The sequence below is a fragment of the Gorilla gorilla genome, chromosome 8 (assembly GCF_029281585.2).
Source record: "Gorilla gorilla gorilla isolate KB3781 chromosome 8, NHGRI_mGorGor1-v2.1_pri, whole genome shotgun sequence".
Taxonomy (NCBI): domain Eukaryota; kingdom Metazoa; phylum Chordata; class Mammalia; order Primates; family Hominidae; genus Gorilla; species Gorilla gorilla.
Window position 1 is genome coordinate 14,973,396 of NC_073232.2, and position 22,253 is coordinate 14,995,648.

General features: G+C 46.6%; 1 protein-coding gene and 1 non-coding gene across 2 annotated transcripts in view; both read right to left on the bottom strand.

The window, feature by feature from the left end:
- Positions 1-5,518: 5,518 nt before the first annotated feature.
- IL2RA (interleukin 2 receptor subunit alpha) overlaps positions 5,519-22,253 on the bottom strand; it is a 55,107-nt gene continuing 38,372 nt past the window's right edge. Inside the window, exons 2-8 of the mRNA XM_004049027.5 lie at positions 20,869-21,060; positions 19,283-19,393; positions 16,517-16,732; positions 14,916-14,987; positions 14,474-14,545; positions 12,859-12,925; positions 5,519-7,726 (exon numbers count right to left, since the gene is read on the bottom strand). Of these exons, the coding sequence (XP_004049075.1) occupies positions 7,702-7,726; positions 12,859-12,925; positions 14,474-14,545; positions 14,916-14,987; positions 16,517-16,732; positions 19,283-19,393; positions 20,869-21,060 (755 nt within the window). The 3' untranslated portion in view covers positions 5,519-7,701. The remainder of the gene's footprint in view (positions 7,727-12,858; positions 12,926-14,473; positions 14,546-14,915; positions 14,988-16,516; positions 16,733-19,282; positions 19,394-20,868; positions 21,061-22,253) is intronic.
- On the bottom strand, positions 11,860-12,000 carry LOC115936120 (small nucleolar RNA SNORA14). The gene has a single exon (XR_004071700.1). It is a non-coding gene; the product is annotated as a small nucleolar RNA SNORA14 (small nucleolar RNA).

The window sequence follows — 22,253 nt, forward strand, 5'->3', positions numbered from 1 at the left end:
GTGGGGGGAGATGCCAGGCTCTTTTTAACAACCAGCTCTCACGGGAATGAATAGAATGAGCACTCACTCACCCCCCTCACCCAGGGAGGGCAATCATCTATTCATGAAGGATCCACCCTCATGACACAAACACCTCTTGTTAGGTCTACCTCCAACACCGGGAATCACAGTCCAACATGAGATTTGGTTGGGATAAACAACTGTTAGAGGTGTTTGAACCAGAGCAACTCCATCTTGAATAGGGGCTGGATAGACTAAGGCTGAGACCTACTGGGCTGCATTCCCACGTGGTTAGGGCATTCTAAGTCACAAGATGAGACAGGAGGTTGGCACAAGATACAGGTCATAAAGACCTTGCTGATAAAACAGGTTGCAGTAAAGAAGCCGGCTAAAACCCACCAAAACCAAAACAGAGACAAGAGTGACCTCTGGTCGTCCTCACTGCTACACTCCCACCGCTGCCACGACAGTTTACAAATGCCATGGCAACATCGGGAAGTTACCCTACATGGTCTCAAAAGGGGAGGCATGAATAATCCACCCCTTGTTTAGCATATCATCAAGGAATAACCATAAAAATAGGTAACCAGCAGCCCTCGGAACTGCTCTGTCTATGGAGTAGCCATTCTTTTATTCCTTTACTTTCCTAATAAACTTGTTTCACTTTACTTTACAGACTCGTCCTGAATTCTTTCTTGCATGAGATCCAAGAATCCTCTCTTGCGGTCTGGAGCAGGACCCGTTTGTGGTAACAAAACCATATCCAAACGATAGCCGAGGGTGTCATTTTAGTAGGAGTGTGGGTGATTGATACAGTTAGGATGCTGCCCTAACAAGGGCAAAAATCGCAGCAAATGGGAGGGTTATTTCTGTCTCATATGCAGTCCGAGTGTGTGCACTGCTGCTGGGGCACCTCATGGGGTCAGACTCCCAGCCTCCTTGGATTTTTTTTCCCTCTCAGGCTTCATGTGTGGCTTCTATCCTCCCGGTGGTTCTAGCTCACGAGAGCAAGAGCATGCAGCCACCAGTGAGAGGAGACGAAGGAGGGTGTGCACATTCTCTTCAAGGGCACACCCTGGGCGTCACACACGTCCCTTCTGCTCATATCTCTGTAAACCAAACATAAAATTCTAAGCCCCCAACTGACTAAATGGGCCCCTTTTTGGCCAAGGGCATCCCCAAGAAACTGAAAAACTAGTTCAGGTCATGACAAGAAGTGGGGGGGTTGACACGCCTCATTGTAATCCCTTCCTTTGGAATTCAGGCATCACTGACCAGCATTACATTAAAATAGAGATCATAAGACCGAAGAAACAGATGCTTTAGCAACAAGATACCCAATCCCAGCTTGATTCTGGTATAGCATCACATGACATATAACAGGCCAAGAAGGAAATAAAATTATTTTACTCCAAAATATTTTTCGACATATTTTGAAGTGGCCCTGCAAAGCTGTCTCTTAATTTTCATACTGGAGGAATCTCCTTTCTCTTAATGGGTCTTTTCCAGAGAGTCTGACGTCTGCTAAGTTCCAATAAGATATATGTGCTGTCTATTCTCTCTGAAGCCTGCTATCTGGAGGCTTCGTGTACATGACAAGGACAGTGTCTTCCACAACCCCACCCCCCTTATCTTAACTCAAGCATTTCTTTTTACTGACTTCAACTCCTCAGGCATAGCTTAACTCTTTCAACCAATTGCCAATCGGAAAACTTTTGAATCAACTATGACCTGGAAGCCTCCCACTTTGACATGTCCCACCTCTCTAGGCTGAACCAATGTATACCTTACATGTATTGCTTTATGTCTTCGCCTATAATTTCTGTCTCCTTAAAACGCATTAATATCAAACCCAGCTGTAACTCAACCACCTTGGTCACATGTTCTCAGGAACTCCTGATGTTGTATCACAGGTCATGGTCTTTAATCTTGGCAATATAAACCTCTGAATGGATTTAGACCTGTCTCAGATACTTTTTGGTTTACATCTCATCCAAATGTAGTCACATGACCACACTTAGCTGCAAGGGAGGCTAGAAAGTGTTGTCTTCAGCTAGGGGGAGAAATGTGTTGGGTTAAAATTTGGGGATTTTATTACCGATGGTGGAAGGGAAGAATGGATCTACAGGACCATAGAAATCTGTCATAATGGTTTATTTGTGTAGTTGTTTTAAATTCCCAGTCTGATAATTCCAACATGGTAGTATCCGAGTCTGGTTACAATGCTTGCTTTGCCTCTTTAATCTGTGTTTTTTTGCCATTTAGCATGCCTTGTAATTTTTTGTTGAAAGCTGGACCTGATATACAGCATAAAAGGAACCAAGGTAAATAGGCCTTTAGGGTGAGGCTTTACGTTTATCTGGTTAGGAGTTAGGCTGTGTTTGCTATTTGCTGTAGCTGTAGATGTCAGAGGCTAAAATTCCCTCTAGTGTCTTTGTTTTTGTCTCCCCTCTCATCTTTGGGCTTCCCTAGAGACTGCTTCTTAAAGAGGGACTGAAATGTGCAGTTGTTTCCGCTGTAGTCTCCTGTGAGCACACAACAGCCCCACTGATGTGGTGGTAAGGTGCAGGGGGAGGGGAACCATTCCATAGTCTTATGATTAGGTTCAGCCTTCAGCAAGCCTGTACCCCTGGGCTGTGACCTTCACAAGTGCTTTTCATTCGCCTCCTCCCTTAGATGAGACAAGAAGGGCAGAGAGGCTAGAGCTGGTTATTTCCCTTCTTTCAGGTTGGTTAGACACTGGTAAAATTTAGGGTGGTTAGACTACGGTAAAATTTAAGATAGTGAGGAAAATACTGTTTCTCAAGGGCAGGCCTTGTTGGACAAGTACTGAATGCTCTGGCATATTTCAGAATGGTACCTGTCAGGCCTCTGAGCCCAAGTTAAGCCATCATATCCCCTGTGACCTGCACGTATACATCCAGATGGCCTGAAGCAACTGAAGATCCATAAAAGAAGTGAAAATAGCCTTAACTGATGACATTCCACCATTGTGATTTGTTCCTGCCCCACCCTAACTGATACAATATGTTCTCCCCTGACCTTAAGAAGGTACTTTGTAATATTCTCCCCACCCTTGTGAATGTACTTTGTATGCCTATCCCAAATCTATAAGAACTAAGGATAATCCCACCACCCTTTGCTGAATCCTTTTTCGGACTCAGCCCGCCTGCATCTAGGTGAAATAAACAGCCTTCTTGTTCACACAAAGCCTGTTGGTGGACTCTCTTCACACGGATGCGTGTGACAGTACCTTTTCTCTTTCCCCCGTCAAAAGCACAAGGAAGTTTTTCTCCCATCTTCACTGTGAAGACCTCATTGAGTTCCTGGAGGGAAAGGTCATGAAAGTGGGGACCCCCTGTGACTGGGTTGCTCCCCTGAAATTTTTATCTCTCAGAAGTGTCCACACTGAGCCTCCAGCAATTTGTCAGTTCCAGTTTAGGTTTTCCTGCCCCTCTGCTGGTTCCAGTAGCAGGGTTTGTTCCTGGGTTTCTGGTCCAGGAGGTTGTGATTTCCCTGTATCAGCCTGTCTGCCTCTCCAATATTGGGGACAGTGAGCTACCCTGTAATCTTACTTCTACAGACCTAAGAAGAGTTCTTGACTTTCAGTTTGTTCAGGTTTTCAACCCACAGCAAATTAATTGATTATGCACATTGGGAGCCAGCCAACACAACCCCTCCATGAAAATCACTGGCAGGAATTCATCATTTAGCTGAAGGAATACCAGTGAGTAAAAACTAAAACCAACTCACGATGGTTCTGGTGATGCATCAGGAATAGCAGCCTTCCTGGGAGCTATGCAAATTTTACATTCTCGATAGAATACCGAACTGGAGTCTTCCATAAACTTTAGTAATATGCTAATTTTGGTTTTTGAAAACAAAAATTCAGGGTCCCCTGATAACTCACTTAGTAGAATACTAAAGTCACCATAAAGACTTCAGGAGGATCCTTCTGGGCTGATGACCCTTCTTTGAGAATCATGAATAAGATGAGCAATATTCAAATATTTTGGCCTCAGGATCTCCTTTTTAAAAAGTTGAGGTGAAATTCACATAACACACCATTAACCATGATAAAGTATACAATCCAGTGGCTGTTCATGTATTCAACATGTTGTGCAACTACCTCCTCTCTCTAGTTTCAAAACTTTTTTTACCACCCCAGAAAAATCCCCTGGCAAACACTTATCTGCTTTCTGTCTCCATGGAATTGCCTATTCTAGATATTTCATGTTAAATGAGTCATACAGTAGTGATCTTTTGTGTCTGGCTTCCTTCACTCAGCATAATGTTTTTGAGGTTCATCTAAATGGCAGCATGGATCAATACTTCATCCCTTCCTGTGGCTAATACTCCACTGGTAGGGATATACCATGATTTGCTTATCAATTCTTTTTTTTTTTTTTTTTGGAGAGAAGAGTCCCTCTGTCACCCAGGCTGGAGTGCAGTGGCACCATCTTGGCTCACTGCAACCTCTGCCTCCCAGGTTCGAGGGATTCTCATGCCTCAGCCTCCCATGCAGCTGGGATTATAGATGCGTGCCACTATGACCAGCTAATTTTTTGTATTTTTAGTAGAGACAGTGGAGACGAGGTTTCACCATGTTGACCAGGCTGATCTCCAACTCCTGGCCTCAAATGATCTGCCCACCTTGGCATCCCAAAGTGCTGGGATTACAGGCATGAGCCACCATGCCCGGCCTTTATCCATCCCTTTGTTGTTGGGTATTTGGGTGTTTCTACCTCTTGGTGAGTATGAATAATGCTGTTACAAACAGTCGTGTACAAGTTTGTATTTAGACACGTTTTTGTCTTTCTTGGGTGTGTACCTAGGAATAGAATTGTTGGGTTATAGAACAAATTTATGTTTAGCTTTTTGAGGAACTGCCAAAACAGACTCTGTTTTGCACAGTGGCTGCACCTTTTGACATTCCTACCAGCCATCTGTGAGCATTCCTATTCTTTTTCTTAAAGTCATCTTAATGTGTATGAAGTAGTATCTCATTGTGGTTTTGATTCGCATTTCTGAAATGACAAGTGATGTTGATGTGCTTGTTGGCCATTTCACAGGACCTTTGCATGTTATTTAAAACTATTAAAAACTATAGAGGATACCAGGCTGGGTGCCGTGGCTCACACCTGTAATCCCACCACTTTGGGAGGCTGAGGTGGGTGGATCACTTGAGGTGAGGATTTCGAGACCAGCCTGGCCAACATGGTGAAACCCCATCTCTGCTAAAAATACAAAAATTAGCCGGGCTTGGTGGTGGGTGCCTGTAGTCCCAGCTACTTGGGAGGCTGAGGCAGGAGAATCACTTGAACCCAGCAGGCAGAAGCTGCAGTGAGCCGAGACTGTGCACTGCACTCCAGCCTGGGCAACAGAGCAACACTCCATCTCCAAAAAAAAAAAAACAAAACAAAAAAACAAAAAAAAAAGCACCAAAAAACTATAAAGGTTTTTGGTTATGTAGATTATAGCTAGCAATATTTATCATATTTATAATAAAAACCAAGACTTTTTAAAAAATATCATTTATTCTTTTATAAACAATAGCAATAAATTTATTATATGTTAACAGCAGAGTGATGACATCATCACGTATCACATAGCTTCTGGAAAATTCCACCATACACTTTTGAGAGAAGGAGAGATAAATGGTCAATAACATCTTAGTATTATCATGGAAAAGTTTTGATCTTATAGACCCCTCAACACCCAAAAGTTGTAATCGGTTCTACTCAAGTAAGATTTAAATATATGTTTATATTTTCTGGTCTGAGATTCTTTTCAACTTTACTCAGAAAACATATACCTGAAGCGGGAAGGGGAGGGTGCACAGATGAGTCTGTTTGTATGTGGTTGGTCACAGAAATGACAGAAAATAGTTATTTAATCTGAATCTGGACCCTGCTGAAAACTGCCGTGATTTCTCATAACACTCTCCTGCCCCTTCAGAAATGAAAACTGGCTGATAGTTTCCCAAATGAATAATTTTCGTTAATGTTAATCGTGTGATGTTGTTGAGCTAGAATGTTGACTCAACCGATTCGTGAGGGGAGATCTTGCACCAGATATGGAACCAGGACTTCCACCGAAATCTTAGCTCTGGAAGTTGATTTTTTTCGTGGGAGTTGAGAGTGGGTGGGCGTGCAGAGCAATAACACAATGGTTCTCAAAGTGTGTTCCTGGAATAGTAGCAGCAGCAACAGCACCTGGGAATTGTTAGACACACAAAACATTTGGCTCTATTCCAGACCAACACCTCAGAGACTCTGGAGATGGGCCCAGCGAACTGTTTTAACAAGGCCTCCAGGTGATTCTAATATGCTGAACTTTTTGGTAATGTTCAAGGACTGCTGGTATGCTCATCTTTTCTTTTTTTCCTTAAAGATAGGATCTTGCTCTGTTGCCCAGGCTGGAGTGCAGTGGTGCCATCATGACTGACTGCAGCCTCGAACTCCTGGGCTCAAGCAATCCTCCTGCCTCAGCCTCCTGAGTGGCTAGGACTACAGGCGTATGCCACCACATCCAGCCAATTTCTAATTTTTTGTAGGGATGGGTCTTGCTATGCTGCCCAGGCTGGTCTCAAACTCCTGGCCTCAAGAGATGCTCCCACCTTGGTCTCCCAGGGAGCTGGGGTTACAGGCCTGAGCCACCGTGCCAGGCCTGATGCACTCTTTTCTGTGGTTACGTTCTACCAGTGTGACCTCCATCCCTTCTCCCTCTTCACTTCCTTCTTTCTTTCCTTCCTTGCATAAACATTGAATGTACGGATCCCTTTTTGGTGTTTTTAGACACTTCTCAGGAAACGTACGCATTGATTTGCACATTGTGTGTCCACCTGTAAACATCAAATTAGTGCGGGCCAAATTCAGGGTATCATTCATAGCAATCCCAAAGAAACTAACTCTTAAAGAGGCCAATTAGTAACGCACAGGTAAAACTTTGCTAAGTATGATTCTCTGCCTGGGACCTCATTCATCCTTCTGTTCCTGACATTGCCTCATGGGTTTGGCTGCCCCATTTTGAAGTTACCCAAAGATTATTCTGCCATGGCCTCTGTTTTTTAGAAATTCAAGACTGAAGGCTCAGTAGAAGGGGGTTAGCTTAGAGGATTGAGCCAAGGGTAAAATGATTTCTGGGTAGCAGCCCAGAGTTCTTGAAGGATGTTCATTAGGCAACGTGAACGGGAAAATCAGCAGTCAGAAGCGGCTGAGAAAGGAACCACGCAGACAATGTCCAGTTGTATAGGGTAGAGTGTGTGTGTTGTGTATTTACGTTAGTGCTGGGGCTTTCCTTGGGATTCCCGAACTGGGAAGTTGGAATGAGATGAATGTAAACCTACTTTTCTTTATACTACATATAGGGTGGAGAGAGTTCCATACCATTCATGCTTTAATGAACACATATACATGAAAATAAGGTGGAGAGTTCTAGTGGCTTTGCCCTTCCTCTTCAATGGCGAAATTGCTATTTAGAAGTGGGTAGCGCTCGCTCTCTGATGGGACTGAGCTGGCGTAGAGACAAGGTTGCCACTGCCCTGTGTCCTGTGATGTGACTTCAGAGCTTCCAAAACGCAGGCAAGCACAAGGGATGTCTCCTGGGCGAGCATTTAGCACCTTTGATTTCTCTTGGGCTTCATGACTTCTGTTGTCTGTTCTCGGCTTCTTACCAAGAAGTTCTTGTTCTTTTGGTTTTCTAGATTGTTCTTCTACTCTTCCTCCTGTAGTGGTGTAACAAAGTCACGGTCATATGTGTAACATGGCACCAAAAAAAGGTGGTCCCCACTCTAAACCAGTGCGCACGCCACCATGCCTGGCTAATTTTTGTATTTTTAGTAGAGATGGGGTTTTGCTATGTTGGCCAGGCTGGTCTCGAACTCTTGACCTTGTGATCTGCCTGCCTCGGCCTTCCAGAGTGCTGGGATTACAGGTGTGAGCCACTGTGCCTGGCCTAAGTTTTTATATAGCAGACAATAGCTGTGGAACAGGAATAATAAACAGCAACTAACTGTGCTAAATGATGTGCATGCAGTAAAGCACTTGGTTTCTAGCCAGCACTGTGCTATAGAACTTTCTGAGATGATGGAAATCTTTTGCAGTTGTGCTGTCCAATAACACAGACACCTGTGGCTAGGGAACGCTTGAAATGTGGCTAGTGCAACCGAGGAACTGAATTTTTAATTGTATTTAATTTATTTGAGTTTAAATACACTTAAGTATCCACAGGTGGCTAGTGGCTACTGTATTGGACAATACGGTCTTAGCCTTTTCCCAGTCCTTATTTGGCTCATGGGAATTTCTAATTACTCCCTACTTTGCACAGAGTTCCCATAGCACACGACTCCAAGCAGAGGTGTGCTGGTGATGTTTAACAAGCAGCTCTCTGATGACGGTTGCCTGTCTTCCCTGGTGTCAATCCTCCCTCCACACACAGCTTCCAGCTGGCAATGTGACATCACTGATCACGCGGTTGGGAAGAGATGCGCGGTAGCCACCGTCAAACAGTGTTTCCACCATGCGGACACAATAGATGTAAACCACCCAGCGAACAAAGATAACAGTAAAAGGTAGCAAATAATTAGGAAGTGATCAGTTGTAAGTAATTCTTGCCTTTGTTTTTAATATAATTTATTAAATTGTAAATTTAAATACTTTAATTTTTTTTTTTTTGAGACAGCATCTCAATCTGTCACCCAGGCTGCAGTGCAGTGGCATGATCACAGCTCACTGCAACCTTGAACTGCTGGACTCAAGGGATCCTCCCACCTCGCCCTTACCAGTAGCTGGGACTACAGGTATGTGCCACCTCGCCTAGCTAAGTTTAAAATGTTTTTGTAGAGACAAGGTCTCACTTTGTTGCCCAGGCTGGTCTCAAGCGAGCCTCTCACCTTAGTCTCCCAAAGTGCAGGAATTACAGGCAGGAGCTACTGCTCCCAGCCTAAATACTTTAATTTTCCATAATGGCTATGCTTAAAAACCAGTTTGCAGAAGTCCCGAAAATTTAACCGTTGGCTCTCACAAGCCACTGTGAGCCTTCTGTAGCACATCACGGGCTCCTGGTCATTGCCCGAAACAAACAAAAAATATTTCCCCAAACAAAACTCTCTGGCTGGGCTACAGTGATCTTTTGGTAATTCAAATGCAGCATTTCTGTTGCCACAAGAGGGCACCATGGGTTGATATCAGATTCTAGAAAGGCTTTTGGACAAACTGACTAGAGGGGTCATTTCTAGATGTATGTTTGAGTCTCCCCAAAGATTGTAGTTCTGGGAGACCTTGTGGGAACTCACATAGGTTCACACAGTTATTTGTTTCACAACATAAACACTGAACCATTCCTACTTCCAAATAGCTTTGTCCTCTGGGCCCGAAGGCTTTTGATCTTCAAACTAACAAATGAAAAAAATCCTTGCAAGGTGTTAAGGCTTGTCAGGTGTTCAGCCTGAGGAAGGAGAGGATGCAAGTACTGAGTACACGTACAACATGTCAGCCACGTCACATCCTTCCCCTCCTGGAAGCCTAAAATGACACCTTAGGAGTCAGCTAACCCCTTAGAGAAACTGGTAGACTGTCGGGTATATGAATCATTCCTGCTACAATAACCCTGGGGGGCTTATCATTTGCACTGCAGTAATTTATACTTTTTAATTCCCATGAGGAAAATTAGGAGTATGTTATGGACCTGATGACCCATATAAGAAGGGAAGAGATATTTTATTTTTCTCTCTGGCCGGGCTAAGGGCTTCGGTTTTGGGGGAGTGGATCTGTATTTTCTCAGGGTCTTACTGTGGAGTTTGTATCAGGGTTGGCCAGAGTGGATGCTGGCAGGGGTCAGGGAGGCCCTGGATAATCAAGAGAGAGACAGAGGGAGTTTCTAGAGTTTACTTTTTCTTTTTCTTTCTTTTCTTTTTTCTTTCTTTCTTTTTTTTTTTAAACAGAGTCTTGCTGTGTCACCCAGGGTGGAGTACAGTGGTACGATCTCAGCTCACTGCAGCCTCCGCCTCCTGGGTTCAAGCGATTCTCCTGCATCAGCCTCCCGAGTAGCTGGGATTATAGGTGCGCACCACGACATCCAGCTAATTTTTGTATTTTTAGAAGAGACAGGGTTTCTCCATGTTGGCCAGGCTGGTCTCAAACTCCTGACCTCAAGTAATCTGCCTGCCTTGGCCTCCCAAAGTGCTGGGATTACAAGCGTGAGTCTGGCCAGCTTCCCTGATTCTTAATGCTGTTAGCCTAGTGCGGTGATCCTCAGAGTCTGCTCCCTGGAACGGCAGCGTCAGTATCACCTGGGAACCTGATAGAAATACAGATTCCCGGACCTAAGCAAGATGACTGAGTCAGAGACTCCACAGGTGGGACCCAGCAATCTGTGCTTTAACAAGGCCTCCAGATGATTCTTTCAGCAAATGTTTTTAAGTTGACACACAATAGTTATATATATTTATGAGGTATGTAGGGATGCTTTGATACCTACAAGGTACAGTGATCAGATCATGGTATTTAGCATATCCATCATCTCAAACATTTATCGTTTCTTTATGTTCCTACAGATGATTCTGGTGCTAGTTCAAGTTTGAAAACCAATGGCCTGGTGTAGAGCTGTCAAACCTGGATGCATATGTATTAGATACATCTGAGGGGCTTTAAAACGTACAACTATCCCAGACATAAAAGGCCACGTGATTCCATTTACACGAAATGTCCAGAATAGGGAAATCCATAGAGACGGAACATAGAGTGGTGGTTTCCCGGGGCTGGGGAGAATGGGGAACTTGGCAGTGTGGGGCTTCTCTTGGGAATGATGGAAGTATTCTGGAATCAGTGGGGATGGCTGTACAACATTGCAAACATACTAAATACCACTTACTGTGGTTTGAATACATCCCCCCCAGAGCTCAGGTGTTGGAAACTTAATCCCTAATCCAGCAATGTTGACAGGTGAGATCTTGAAGAGGTGATCAGGTCGTGAGGGCTCTGCCTCATGAATGGATTAATGTTGTTATTGCAGGAGTGGGTTTGTGATAAAAGCTGAGTTCAGCCCCTCCTGCTGTCGCTCACTCTCTTGCCCTTCCACCTTCTGCCACAGGATGACATAGCACAAAGGCCCTTGATACATGGGGCCCCTCGACCTCAGACTTCCCAGCCTCCAGAATGGTAAGAAATCTCTGTTCTTTATAAATCTCTGTTCTTTATAAGTTACCCAGTCTCAGGCATTCTGTTACAGTAACACAAAATGGGCTAAGACACCACTGAACTGTACATTTTATGATGGTTAAATGATGAATTTTATCTCAATTAAAAATAGGTACTGATGTCTTGGGCTCACCCCCAGACATTCTGACTGGAGCCCAAGCATTGATATCTTTTACCTTTTTTTTTTTCTTTTTTTTGAGACAGAATTTCACTCTTGTTGCCCAGGCTGGAGTGTAGTGGTGCTATCTTGGTTCATTGCAACCTCTGCCTCCTGGGTTCAAGTGATTCTCCTGTCTCAGCCTCGCAAGTAGCTGGGATTACAGGCACCCACCACCACGCCCGGCTTATTTTTGTATTTTTTAGTAGAGACAGGGTTTCACCATGTTGTCCAGCCTGGTCCTGAACTCCTGACCTCAGGTAACCACCTGCCTCGGCCTCCCAAAGTGCTGGGATTACAGGCGTGAGCCACCACACCTGGCCTATCTTTTAACTTTTTAAATTATTATGCTGTTTTGGCTGAACAACCTACATAAGCTACAAAAATATTTCTTATTGCAACAAATTTGTTCTTCTATTGTTGCAAATGAAGATTCCCCCCAAATTCAAAGTGGGTCACAATGGTTTTGGTGACAGGATTTCCCTCTTGTAAACCTCTCTTAAAAGATGTCACAGCTACGAATGATACTGAGCCACAGGAGAAGCACAGCCCTTTGGACTGCCTTCCTTTTCCTGTGGAATTTACTCATATCTTGCCACTCACTGGTATTTTAGAAGACTGTCTCCTGGATGTTCTAAGATGCATCCAGGGTTGAAAATCTGAGTTAATGCAAAAAGACCACACATGGTTTACATTCCTGGTCAAGGGGATGCCGGTGTGAGATTCTGTGGACGGGAGGGTGGGGAGCACAGGATAGGCAAAGCTCAGCATAGATGCTGCCCTGGGTCCTCTATAGGTAGGGGCTGGGTGGGAAAATCATGGGCTCTAGATTCAAGTTGCAGTGCTGGCCTCTGCTGTGCCATCTTCTCCAAGCTGTTGCATCTCTCTAGGCCACAGCTATTCCAAAGGTTTCTGAGAAGGTAGATTTCAATAATGTTTATAAAACAAGCATCAAGCCTGGTGTATAGTGGGTGCTCAATGAATGTGAGGCTCCTTTGCCTTCCCATTTCCCTGGTCATTTAATTTTTTTTTTTTTTTTTTTTTGAGACAGAGTCTTGCTCTGTCACCCAGGCTGGAGTGCAGTGGTGAGATTTCTGTTCACTGCAACCTCCGCCTCCCAGGTTCAAGCAATCTTCCTGCCTCAGCCGCCCAAGTAGCTGGGATTACAGGTGCCTGCCACCATGCCCAACTAATTTTTTGTATTTTTAGTAGAGATGGGGTTTTGCTATGTTGGCCAGGCTTGTCTCAAACTCCCGACCTCAGGTGATACACTCAGCCTTGGCCTCCCAAAGTGTTGTGATTACCAGCGTGAGCCACTGCACCCGGCGGTGCTTTAATTCTTTTTAACTGACTCTTTCCAAGGCATGGATTGGCCTCTCCCTTTGCCACTCCCTGAACTGCAGGTGATTGGAGAGAGCATGGAGGGGGTGAGGGGGAGGCAGGGTGGGGCTGGGTGCAGGACTTTGATCTGACCAAGGGCTGCCTTGGTGATGCCACACTTACTGTCTCCGCTGCCAGGTGAGCCCACTCAGGAGGAGGACGCTGATCAGCAGGAAAACACAGCCAGCCACTGTCAATAGAGAGAGGGAGTTCAGCAAAGGGCCCCGGGCTTGGCATGGGGGCAGCAGGAGCCAGGGCCACAGGGCAGGCTGAGGACATCCCCAAAGAGCAAGGCGGAGGCTGCAGCCTCTCTTCCCTGTCTCAGGAGGTAGGTCCCTCCCCATGGGATTTCCTAGGAGTCTTGAGGAACAGGGCAGGGAGGACAAGGTGAGGGTGGAGGGAGATTCCCCTCAGGAGGCACCCTTCTTTCACAAAAGCCCCTCAGAAAGGCTCAGAGGCCAGGCCTCGTTTAAGGACACCGAGAGCGCCTGGTAAAAGAAATGTTGAAATATGAAGATGATGAGAAGCACATTAACGTCTCCCGAAAGGGTTTGGGTTTTCCAGACGCTGCTCTGCTGAGGTTCTGGAGGCTGACGTTTGTTTACTTTCCAGGCAGATGCAGACTCAGAGTCTGTTTTTCCCTCCTACCAGGAAACAACGGCAGTGTTTCTGGAAGCCTGTCCTCTCTGCCTGGCTACATGGCTCCTTCCTCCCACTCTTGACCCATGGCAGAGGCCCGGGGTACAGCCCTTCCAGATCAGCTTGAGAGGAGCTGATAGGGCTGACTTGAGACTTCACTCACAGCATCCTGTAACTGGTTCATGGGAATTCTGAGTTATGTCAGTATCTGGATTAGTCTTTCACTCACACATTCTGCAGTGTAAGGAAGGGGTCCTTTCAGTGAACCAACCAACCTACCAATCAACTAACCAACTAACCAACCTACTAACCTACCAACAAACTAACCAACCAACCAATGTACCAATCTATCTACCAACCAACTCACTAACCAATCAACCAATCAGCTAACCAACCAAACTACCAACAAAACTACCAACCAACCTACCAATCTACCACCCTAACAACCAACCTACCAACCAACCAACCTATCAACTTATCAACCAACCCACCAACCAACCTATCAACTTACCAACCAGCCCACCAACCAACCTATCAACTTACCAACCAACCCACCAACCAACCTATCAACTTACCAACCAACCTACCAACCAACCAACCTATCAACTTATCAACCAACCCACCAACCAACCTATCAACTTACCAACCAGCCCACCAACCAACCTATCAACTTACCAACCAACCCACCAACCAACCTATCAACTTACCAACCAACCTACCAACCAACCAAACTATCAACTTATCAACCAACCCACCAACCAACCTATCAACTTGCCAACCAGCCTACCAACCAACTAACCAACTAACCCACCAAACTACCAACAAACTAACCAACCAACCTGCCAATCTACCAACCTACCAACCAATCAACCTACCAACATACAAACCAACCTGCCAACCAAGCAACCAACCAACTAACCAACTAACCTCCCAACCTACAAACCAACTTGCCAATCAACTAACCAACCTACCTATCAACCTACCAACCAACCAACTAACCAACCTACCAGCCAACCAACTAACCAACCTACTAACCAGTCAACCTGTCCATATCTCGGCCTGGTGTACATTTTGTCCACAAAGCCAGTGCCCCACTCACCTGCTACCTGGTACTCTGTTGTAAATATGAACGTCTCCATAGTTGCAGCAATTTCTGTCTGTACTTGAAAATCTGTGAAAAAGAGATAAAGAGAGACACTCCTGGTACCGTGACTTTAGGACAGCACGAGGCTAAAGGAAGTCAGGGCGTCTCTGTGAATGAGAAGCTCAGAGGCTGGTGGGAGACACGTGGTGGTGGTGAGGGCAGGTGTTCCATCTCTGCCTGGGGACCGTGCTTGGTCCTGGTCCTGGATTCCCTCTTTCTGACACTTACTTTGGGGCCTGCAGGTTGCTGAGGCCCTGTCCCTGCTCAGAGGGAGAGGAGGCTGCTGTGGGCTTCTCCCCTACAGGTCACCTCCGCCTGTCTCCCTGAACCTGGCTCCTGGCCACCCCTGCCCTTTTGGACTAGGCCTCTGTGGTCCAGCGTTTGTCTTCTCCCGCACCTGTTGTTGTGACGAGGCAGGAAGTCTCACTCTCAGGACGGCCTTCGGGGCTTGCCTGAGGCTTCTCTTCACCTGGGGGAGAGAGTGAGTGATGCTGGTGGAGCTAAAGACAGGAGTCAGGGCCTCACTCCCACCCCGCCTGCCCCAGGCAGCCAGCCCCAGATACGCCCGAGGAGGCAGGAATCCTGGTGTGGGCACTTCGCCGGGGATGCCACCCCACATGGTTCCACACCAGGGGCACTGGGAAGCGGTGAAGTGGTCTCAGCAGAGCAGACGAGGCTGAATTCTAACTCTGACCCTGGCTGTCCCCAAAACTCTGAGCAATGCTTTCTCCCCAGCCTCCCTCTCCAGTCCTGGTTTCCATCTGTGACTTAGAAACAGGTCATAATAATACAAACGCCATTGAACCACTGGATGGAGCAGAGATGCACTAAGGGACAGCTGCTTCTGTGCCAGGCTCTCCATTTCTCCTGAGGGGTCAGTAACCCTGGCTCTGCCCTGCCTCTCACCCTCTTCCAAGGAAGCAGCAGGCATTCCCTGGCTGTCAGGCTGTCAGGGTGGCCCAGGGAAGCAGCTAAGGGAACAAAACAGCCTCCCTAGGGAACCCAAGAGAAGGACATGGAGTATGAGAAGTGCAGTGAGTAAGAAAACCAAGAATACTTGTGGTTGGATGTAAGTCACTTTTTTTTTTTTTTTGAGACAGAGTCTTGCTATTGCCCAGGCTGGAGTGCAGTGGTGTGATCTCAGCTCACTGCAACTCCACCTCCTGGGTTCAAGTGATTCTCCTGCCTCAGCCTCCCAAGTAGCTGGGATTACAAGCACCCACGACCATGCCCAGATAATTTTTGTATTTTTAGTAGAAACGGGGTTTCACCATGTTGGCCAGGCTGATCTTGAACTCCTGACCTAAAGTGATCTACCCGCCTTGGCCTCCCAGAGTGCTGGGATTACAGGTGTGAGCCACCGTGCCCAGCCTGCATGTAAGTCACTTTTGATTGTCGTGATACTAATAAGATTTCAGAAGGAAGACAGCAGGAGACCTCGACATCGGTGGGCTGAGCGTTTGCATGCGTGTGTGTGTGTGTGTGTGCGTGCATGTGCGCTGAGTAAGTCCTGACTCTGCACATTTTATGTTTATTTTTACAAGCTCAGCTGGGGAATGGCACAAGGGGAAGGAGCATGCTGACCGCGGAGCGCTGTTCAGATCATGCATTTACACAATCACCAGTAAGAGGAAAAATGTGTGAGTGGGAAACTGGACTTGCCCTTGGAGCCAGAGGAGGCCTTGGTGGCTTAGAGAAGTAGTGGACTTAGGACCAACTATGAGGCAGCATCTAGGGTGCTTAGGAGAGGGCTTTCCTTCTCTTCTGTCTCCAGCCTTTCTCCCCACCCAGGGCACAGGGGGACCTTCATTGAAGGAGCCCTTAGAGTCCGTCTGGTCTATTTAAATTTTTTTTTTTTCTCAGAATGAGAAAAAATGGAAGCCCAGGGAGATCAAGGGTCTTGTCCAAGGACACACAGCAGGAGTGGTCAGGGATTCCACCCTGGTCAGCCTGATGGAGAAAAGCAACATTGTGGACCCCAGAAGGGAGCCACCCTACCTGGAAACTGACTGGTCTCCATTTCACCTGTGCATATGAGCTGGGGCTGGGTCCACCTTGTCTTCCCATGGGTCATTTTGCAGACGCTCTCAGCAGAACCTCTGTGTAGAGCCCTGTATCCCTGGACGCACTGGTAGTAAACCGTCTGCCCCACCACAAAATGATAAATTCTCTCTGTGGCTTCATTTTCCCATGGTGGAGGTTCCCTGCAGTGACCTGGAAGATGGAAGGAATGCTCTGAAGGCAAGTTGGGGACAGCACCGCGAGTGAGTCCAGGTTGCCTCTTGCTAGGGACTGGACCTTGGTTCTTACTCTCTTGACTGCTTGCTCATCCTTTCATTCAACCAATATATGTTGAGAATGTCTGAGCGTGGGGAAGTTTGCTAGGCCCTGTAGGAAGGCGCGAAGACCCTGTCACTCCTGCAAGGGGTGGACAGTGGATTGTGTAAGAAAGGCATGTGAAGGATAGCAGACGTTGGCAATGGGAACACAGAGGAATGAGCGATTCATTCTGGTTGGTGCTGCCCCGAGACAGGAACGCCACAACTGCCTCTTGGAAGACAGTGCAGGTGTTGACAGTGGACAGGAGTGGGTGGGGCAGTCTCAGCTGAGACACAAGGGTAGGCTCAAGCCTATTTGGGCCAATGGAGCATGAAGACCACCTTGGATTTCTGCTGGACAAGTGAGGAAGTGCATTCTTGGGGGCAGCGGCTGGGCATCTTGGGATGATGTCGGAAGGACTGGGGACAACACCAAAGCCAGGAGGAGGGACGGGCTGAGGGAACCTCAGAGAAATGGAGCACCATCTCTGATCAAGCCACACCTGAAGGTTGACACACATGCGCCCTTTCAAGACATCTCAAAATTTCCCATCCCCAGAACTTTCCACTCACCTAACTACATCCCAGGCCTGATGGACCTGTGGCCTGAGACCATGTCTTGTTCTGATTAAATCTCCAAATTCCCCACCCACAGCCCCCAACCTGGACATGTGGAATTGTATGTGCCCTCTAACCCCAGCATGTGAAACTGTGCACGTGCTCTGAACTTCCAGACTCTCCCCAACCCTGCATACCCAACAGAGCCTCTGTAAATATCCTCCAGAGCCTCTTCCCCAGCAGGAAGCTGGGTGGCCCTGTCCCAGGCTGGCTCCTGCCGTGTGGCACCTTGAACATCACAACTGAACTTGTGTTTTGGTCTCAGGATAAAAGGTTGTTTGACAGCCAGTACAATTCATAACTGTCTGAACATGTTTGAATTGGGTTTGCTTCTTTCCAATGAAAACACCCAAACTGAGACAATCTTTGAAACATCCCTCAGGCAGAGCCAGCCTTCGAGAAAGGACAACAAGCATTGGCCTCTTTGAAGCCTTCCAATAACTGTGCAGGGTGATATGGGGGAAGTAGAACAAAACAAACAAATGTGCTTGGAAACACCATTCCAGGACAAAGTCGGAGGGGGAAGGAGTAAGAGCATCATGTTGCAACTGTGCCCCTAGATTAGTCTGTTTTAAAAAATAAAATAATGGAAGCTGTAAGTAAATTCAAACTCTTTTAAAATAAGTAATCAGCAGAAAGTTTCCTCATATAATCTGGGAGACCTGAGGTCTGATTCCAGCCCTACTATGTGAGCTTAGCCAAATCTTTTTATCTTTTCTGCATCTCAGTTTCTTCAGTAAATTGAAGTAACCCTTCCTGGTCCTGACTCATTGTATAGCCAGGCTCAAATGGGATGGTATCTGATACAGTTCTTTGCAAGGTTGTAAAATCAGCAAAGGGCTCTGAAGTCTCCTAAGGTTAGCCTGACCTTAGAAAGCTCAATTCTTCCTAGCAGGTTCTGTGGTTTTTTTTTCTTTTTTGTTTTGTTTTTTTGAGGGGGGACAGAGTCTTCCTCTGTCACTCAGGCTGGAGTGCAGTGATGCAATCTCTGCTCACTGCAACCTCCACCTCCTGATTTCAAGCAATTCTCATGCCTTGGCCTCCTGAGTAGCTGGGACTACAGGCATCCACCACCATGCCCGGCTAAATTTTTGTATGATTGTAGAGACAAGATTTCACCATGTTGGCCAGGCTGGTCTCGAACTCCTGACCTCAAGTTATCTGCCTGCCTCAGACTCCCACAGTGCTGGGATTACAGGCGTGAGCCACTGCGCCCAGCCCATTTTCTTGACACCATGACTGAATCCCAATTCAGTCATGGGAAAGCAGAGGGCAGACAAGGGACAGCCACAGTGCCCACTCATGCACAGACTGCTGGCCAGGACACACGCATCTGGAGCTTTTGAGACTCACAAGTGTGGCATGCACATTTTACAACCTTGCCCTGGAATAAATACCGGGAAGCAAGTAATTTTTTTGTGGTGCGTTGTCTTGTGCTTAAGGGGAAGATGCAGAGCATTTCCTTGAGGGCAGGGATCGTTGTCACACTCTTGTTTGTGTCTTCTATCAGCAGGGCCTGGCACACAGACCCAACAGACGCTTTAAAGTTGAGTTGAATTTGGGTTGAATTCTATTTGGCCAGTTACCAAACCAGGGAGTAAGCCCAGACCTGGATTGGCTGCCATCAGATTGGCTTCAGTTGCTGAGCAAACAGCCTCTGAGCAACTCTGCACTAGTTCTTGTCTGCAATGATGTCTTGGGAGGAGGGAGCCACATGCATGTGTTTATAGAAGGCAGGGCAGACTTTCTTCCTTTGGGTACACATCATCTGCCTGCAGGAGAAGGGTGCGCTTGCAGGAGTTAGCTGGAGGACAGATTCATCTCTCACCTGGACGGCTTGCTTGGTCCACTGGCTGCATTGGACTTTGCATTTCTGTGGTTTTCCTTTCTTTCTGTTCTTCAGGTTGAGGTGTCACTTGTTTTGTTGTGTTCCGAGTGGCTAGAAAATATAGATGGAATGATGCAGATAATTTCACAAATGCTTCATAGAAAACACTGTTCATGTATTCATTCACTTGAGAAGCACACCTGTCCAGGGCCCACAATGTGTCTGGTGGTGTCTGGCTGCTGAGCTTACAAATACGAAACCAGAGCATGCCCTCCCGGCACCGGCCTCTGGGTATTCAAGTGCATATGGCAATGCCCACGACATGTTTTTGAGTGTGTGTATGCGTGTCTGTGTATGTCATGTATGTTACGTGTCTGTGTATGTCATGTAGGTTACGTGTCTGTGTATGTCATGTGTGTTATGTGTGCATGTGTGTGTCTCTCACCAAAAGGGACTCCTTGCTTGCTGTCAATTGTCTCTGTGTTGTTTGACAGCAGCAGGAGTGGTCTCACTCCACAACACACTGATCCTTTGCTCCCTAAGGCTGTTCAGAATGCTTCAAGTTAAAGACGCCATCTTAACACAATGACAAGGAAACTTCTAGAACAGCCCTCTCTATTGTGAAGAGTTTGGCAAAGGAGTTGAGTCTGAGTGCCCCAGTGAGGGGGGTGATCAGTATTCCAGCTCAGGATAAAAGAGGGCGTCTAGGTCAGGTGTGGTGGCTCACACCTATAATTCCAGCACTTTGGGAGGCTGAGGCAGGAAGATTGCTTGAGCCCAGGAGTTTAAGACCAGCCTGGACAACATGGGGAAACCCCATCACTAACAAAAAATACAAAATATTAGCCAGGCATGGTGGTGTGCACCTATAAGGCCCAGGCAGGAGAATCACTTGAGGCCAGGAGTTCGAGACCAGCCTGGCCAACATGGCGAAACCCCATCTTTGCTAAAAATAAAAAAATTAGCCAGGCGTGGTGGTGCACACCTGTAGTCCCAGCTACTTGGGCAGCTGAGGCACGAGATTCACTTGAACCCAGGAGGTGGAGGTTTCAGTGATCTGAGATTGTACCAACGCACCCCAGCCTGGGCAACAGAGCAAGACTGTCTCAAAAATAAAATTGTGTGGCCGGGCACTGTGACTCATGCCTGTAATCCCAGCATTTTGGGTGGCTGAGACGGGCGGATTACTCAAGGTCAGGAGTTTGAAACCAGCCTGGCCAACATGGTGAAACCCCATCTCTACTAAAAATGCAAAAATTAGCCAGGCATGGTGGAGGGTGCCTGTAATCTCAGCTACTCAGGAGGCTGAGGCAGGAGAATCACTTGAAGCCAGGAGGCGGAAGTTGCAGTGAGCCGAGATCGCGTGCCATTGCACTCCAGCCTAGGCAGCAGAGTGAGAGTCTGTCTCCAAAAGAAAAAAAAAAATTGTGTTTAGTGAATGACTTTTCAGGAACCACTAAAATTAGTTATCCTGTAGACTGGACTGGCCCATTTGTGTCTATAGGGCTGAGTGAACAAAAGCTGGGCTCTGTCTCACTCTTTGCTGCAGTTCTCTTGTTCTTGGTAGTCACAGAAGGGACACTTACCAGAGCTTGTGCATTGACATTGGTTGTCCCAGGACGAGTGGCTAGAGTTTCCTGTACAGAGCATATAGAGTGACCCGCTTTTTATTCTGCGGAAACCTCTCTTGCATTCACAGTTCAACATGGTTCCTTCCTTGTAGGCCATGGCTTTGAATGTGGCGTGTGTGATCTCTGGCGGGTCATCATCACAGAGCTCTGCAAAGCAAAAGAAGCCTATTAGGAACTCAAGAGGCCCCAGGCAAGTACTCACATATTTAATCCTATAATGACTTAATCACATATTTCTTCACTTTATTTAAAAGACGGTATGCCCTACTTTTTGTGAGAAAGCAACTGAGGCTGCTACCATCGTTCTTTAGAAACCTTTGTATCAGAGCTGGCTCAAAAATTAACTACAACCAAGCTCCTCTCCAAAGCACAATGTATTTCAAACTAGATGAGTAGACATTAACAAGGTTTTATTCCGAATATGCCTCATGTCAAGCAAGTATGGAGAGAGGAGGGTCAAGGAATGTGAAGAAAGGAAGAAGCAAAGTTACGTACATTTAATTGAGGGGAAAAATGTGTCTGCGCAAAATACTTTTAAGGATATACGAATTGTTAGACTTTCTATAATTAATGACTCTGCGCCATTTTTTGAGAAATATACAGAAAGTGCTTCACTCAATGTCTGGCAAATAGGAAATGTGTATTTCTCACCCACCTGCCCACCTCTGAGTTCACCAAATACCTTCTTATATTATGAAGACCTTACCCTCCCTCAGCCTGAAAAATGGACTCTGGTATCTCACTAAAGGCACCAGAAGCAGTGGTCAAACATCAAACTATTAAAAGGAAAAGTGGCACAGGTCTAATCAGAAAAATAATTCCATTGCCTACTTTGCAACAAGTTCTCTGCTCTAAGAGATTAGATTTTGGGGGGAAATATCACATGCTGGATAAAGGAAGTGGACGGGGAGATGACAGGGACAGGAAGAGGCAGGAAAGCAGGAGTCTGTGGCCTCTCCGTCGATAGAAGCCCACACGGAGGCTGATCAGGGCTGCTGGCTGTACTTATGGCTGTGGGTTGGCCGGTTGTGTATTGGTCATTGAGGTTGAGTGAAGCTTCTCTGTGCCCTTAGACTCTGCCCAGCATCTTGTCCTCCGGAAGACCATCCCCATCCAATGGCTCGGGACTCTCCTGTCTCCCCTAAGAACTGAAGGTAGGGAGGCTGGGTGCAATGGCTCATGCCTGTAATTCCAGCACTTTGGGAGGCCAAGGCGGGTAGATCACATGAGGTCAGCAGTTCAAAACCAGCCTGGCCAGCATGGTGAAAACCACAGTCTCTACTAAAAATACAAAAAAATTAGCCGGGCGTGGTGGCATGTGCCTGTGGTCCCAGTTACTT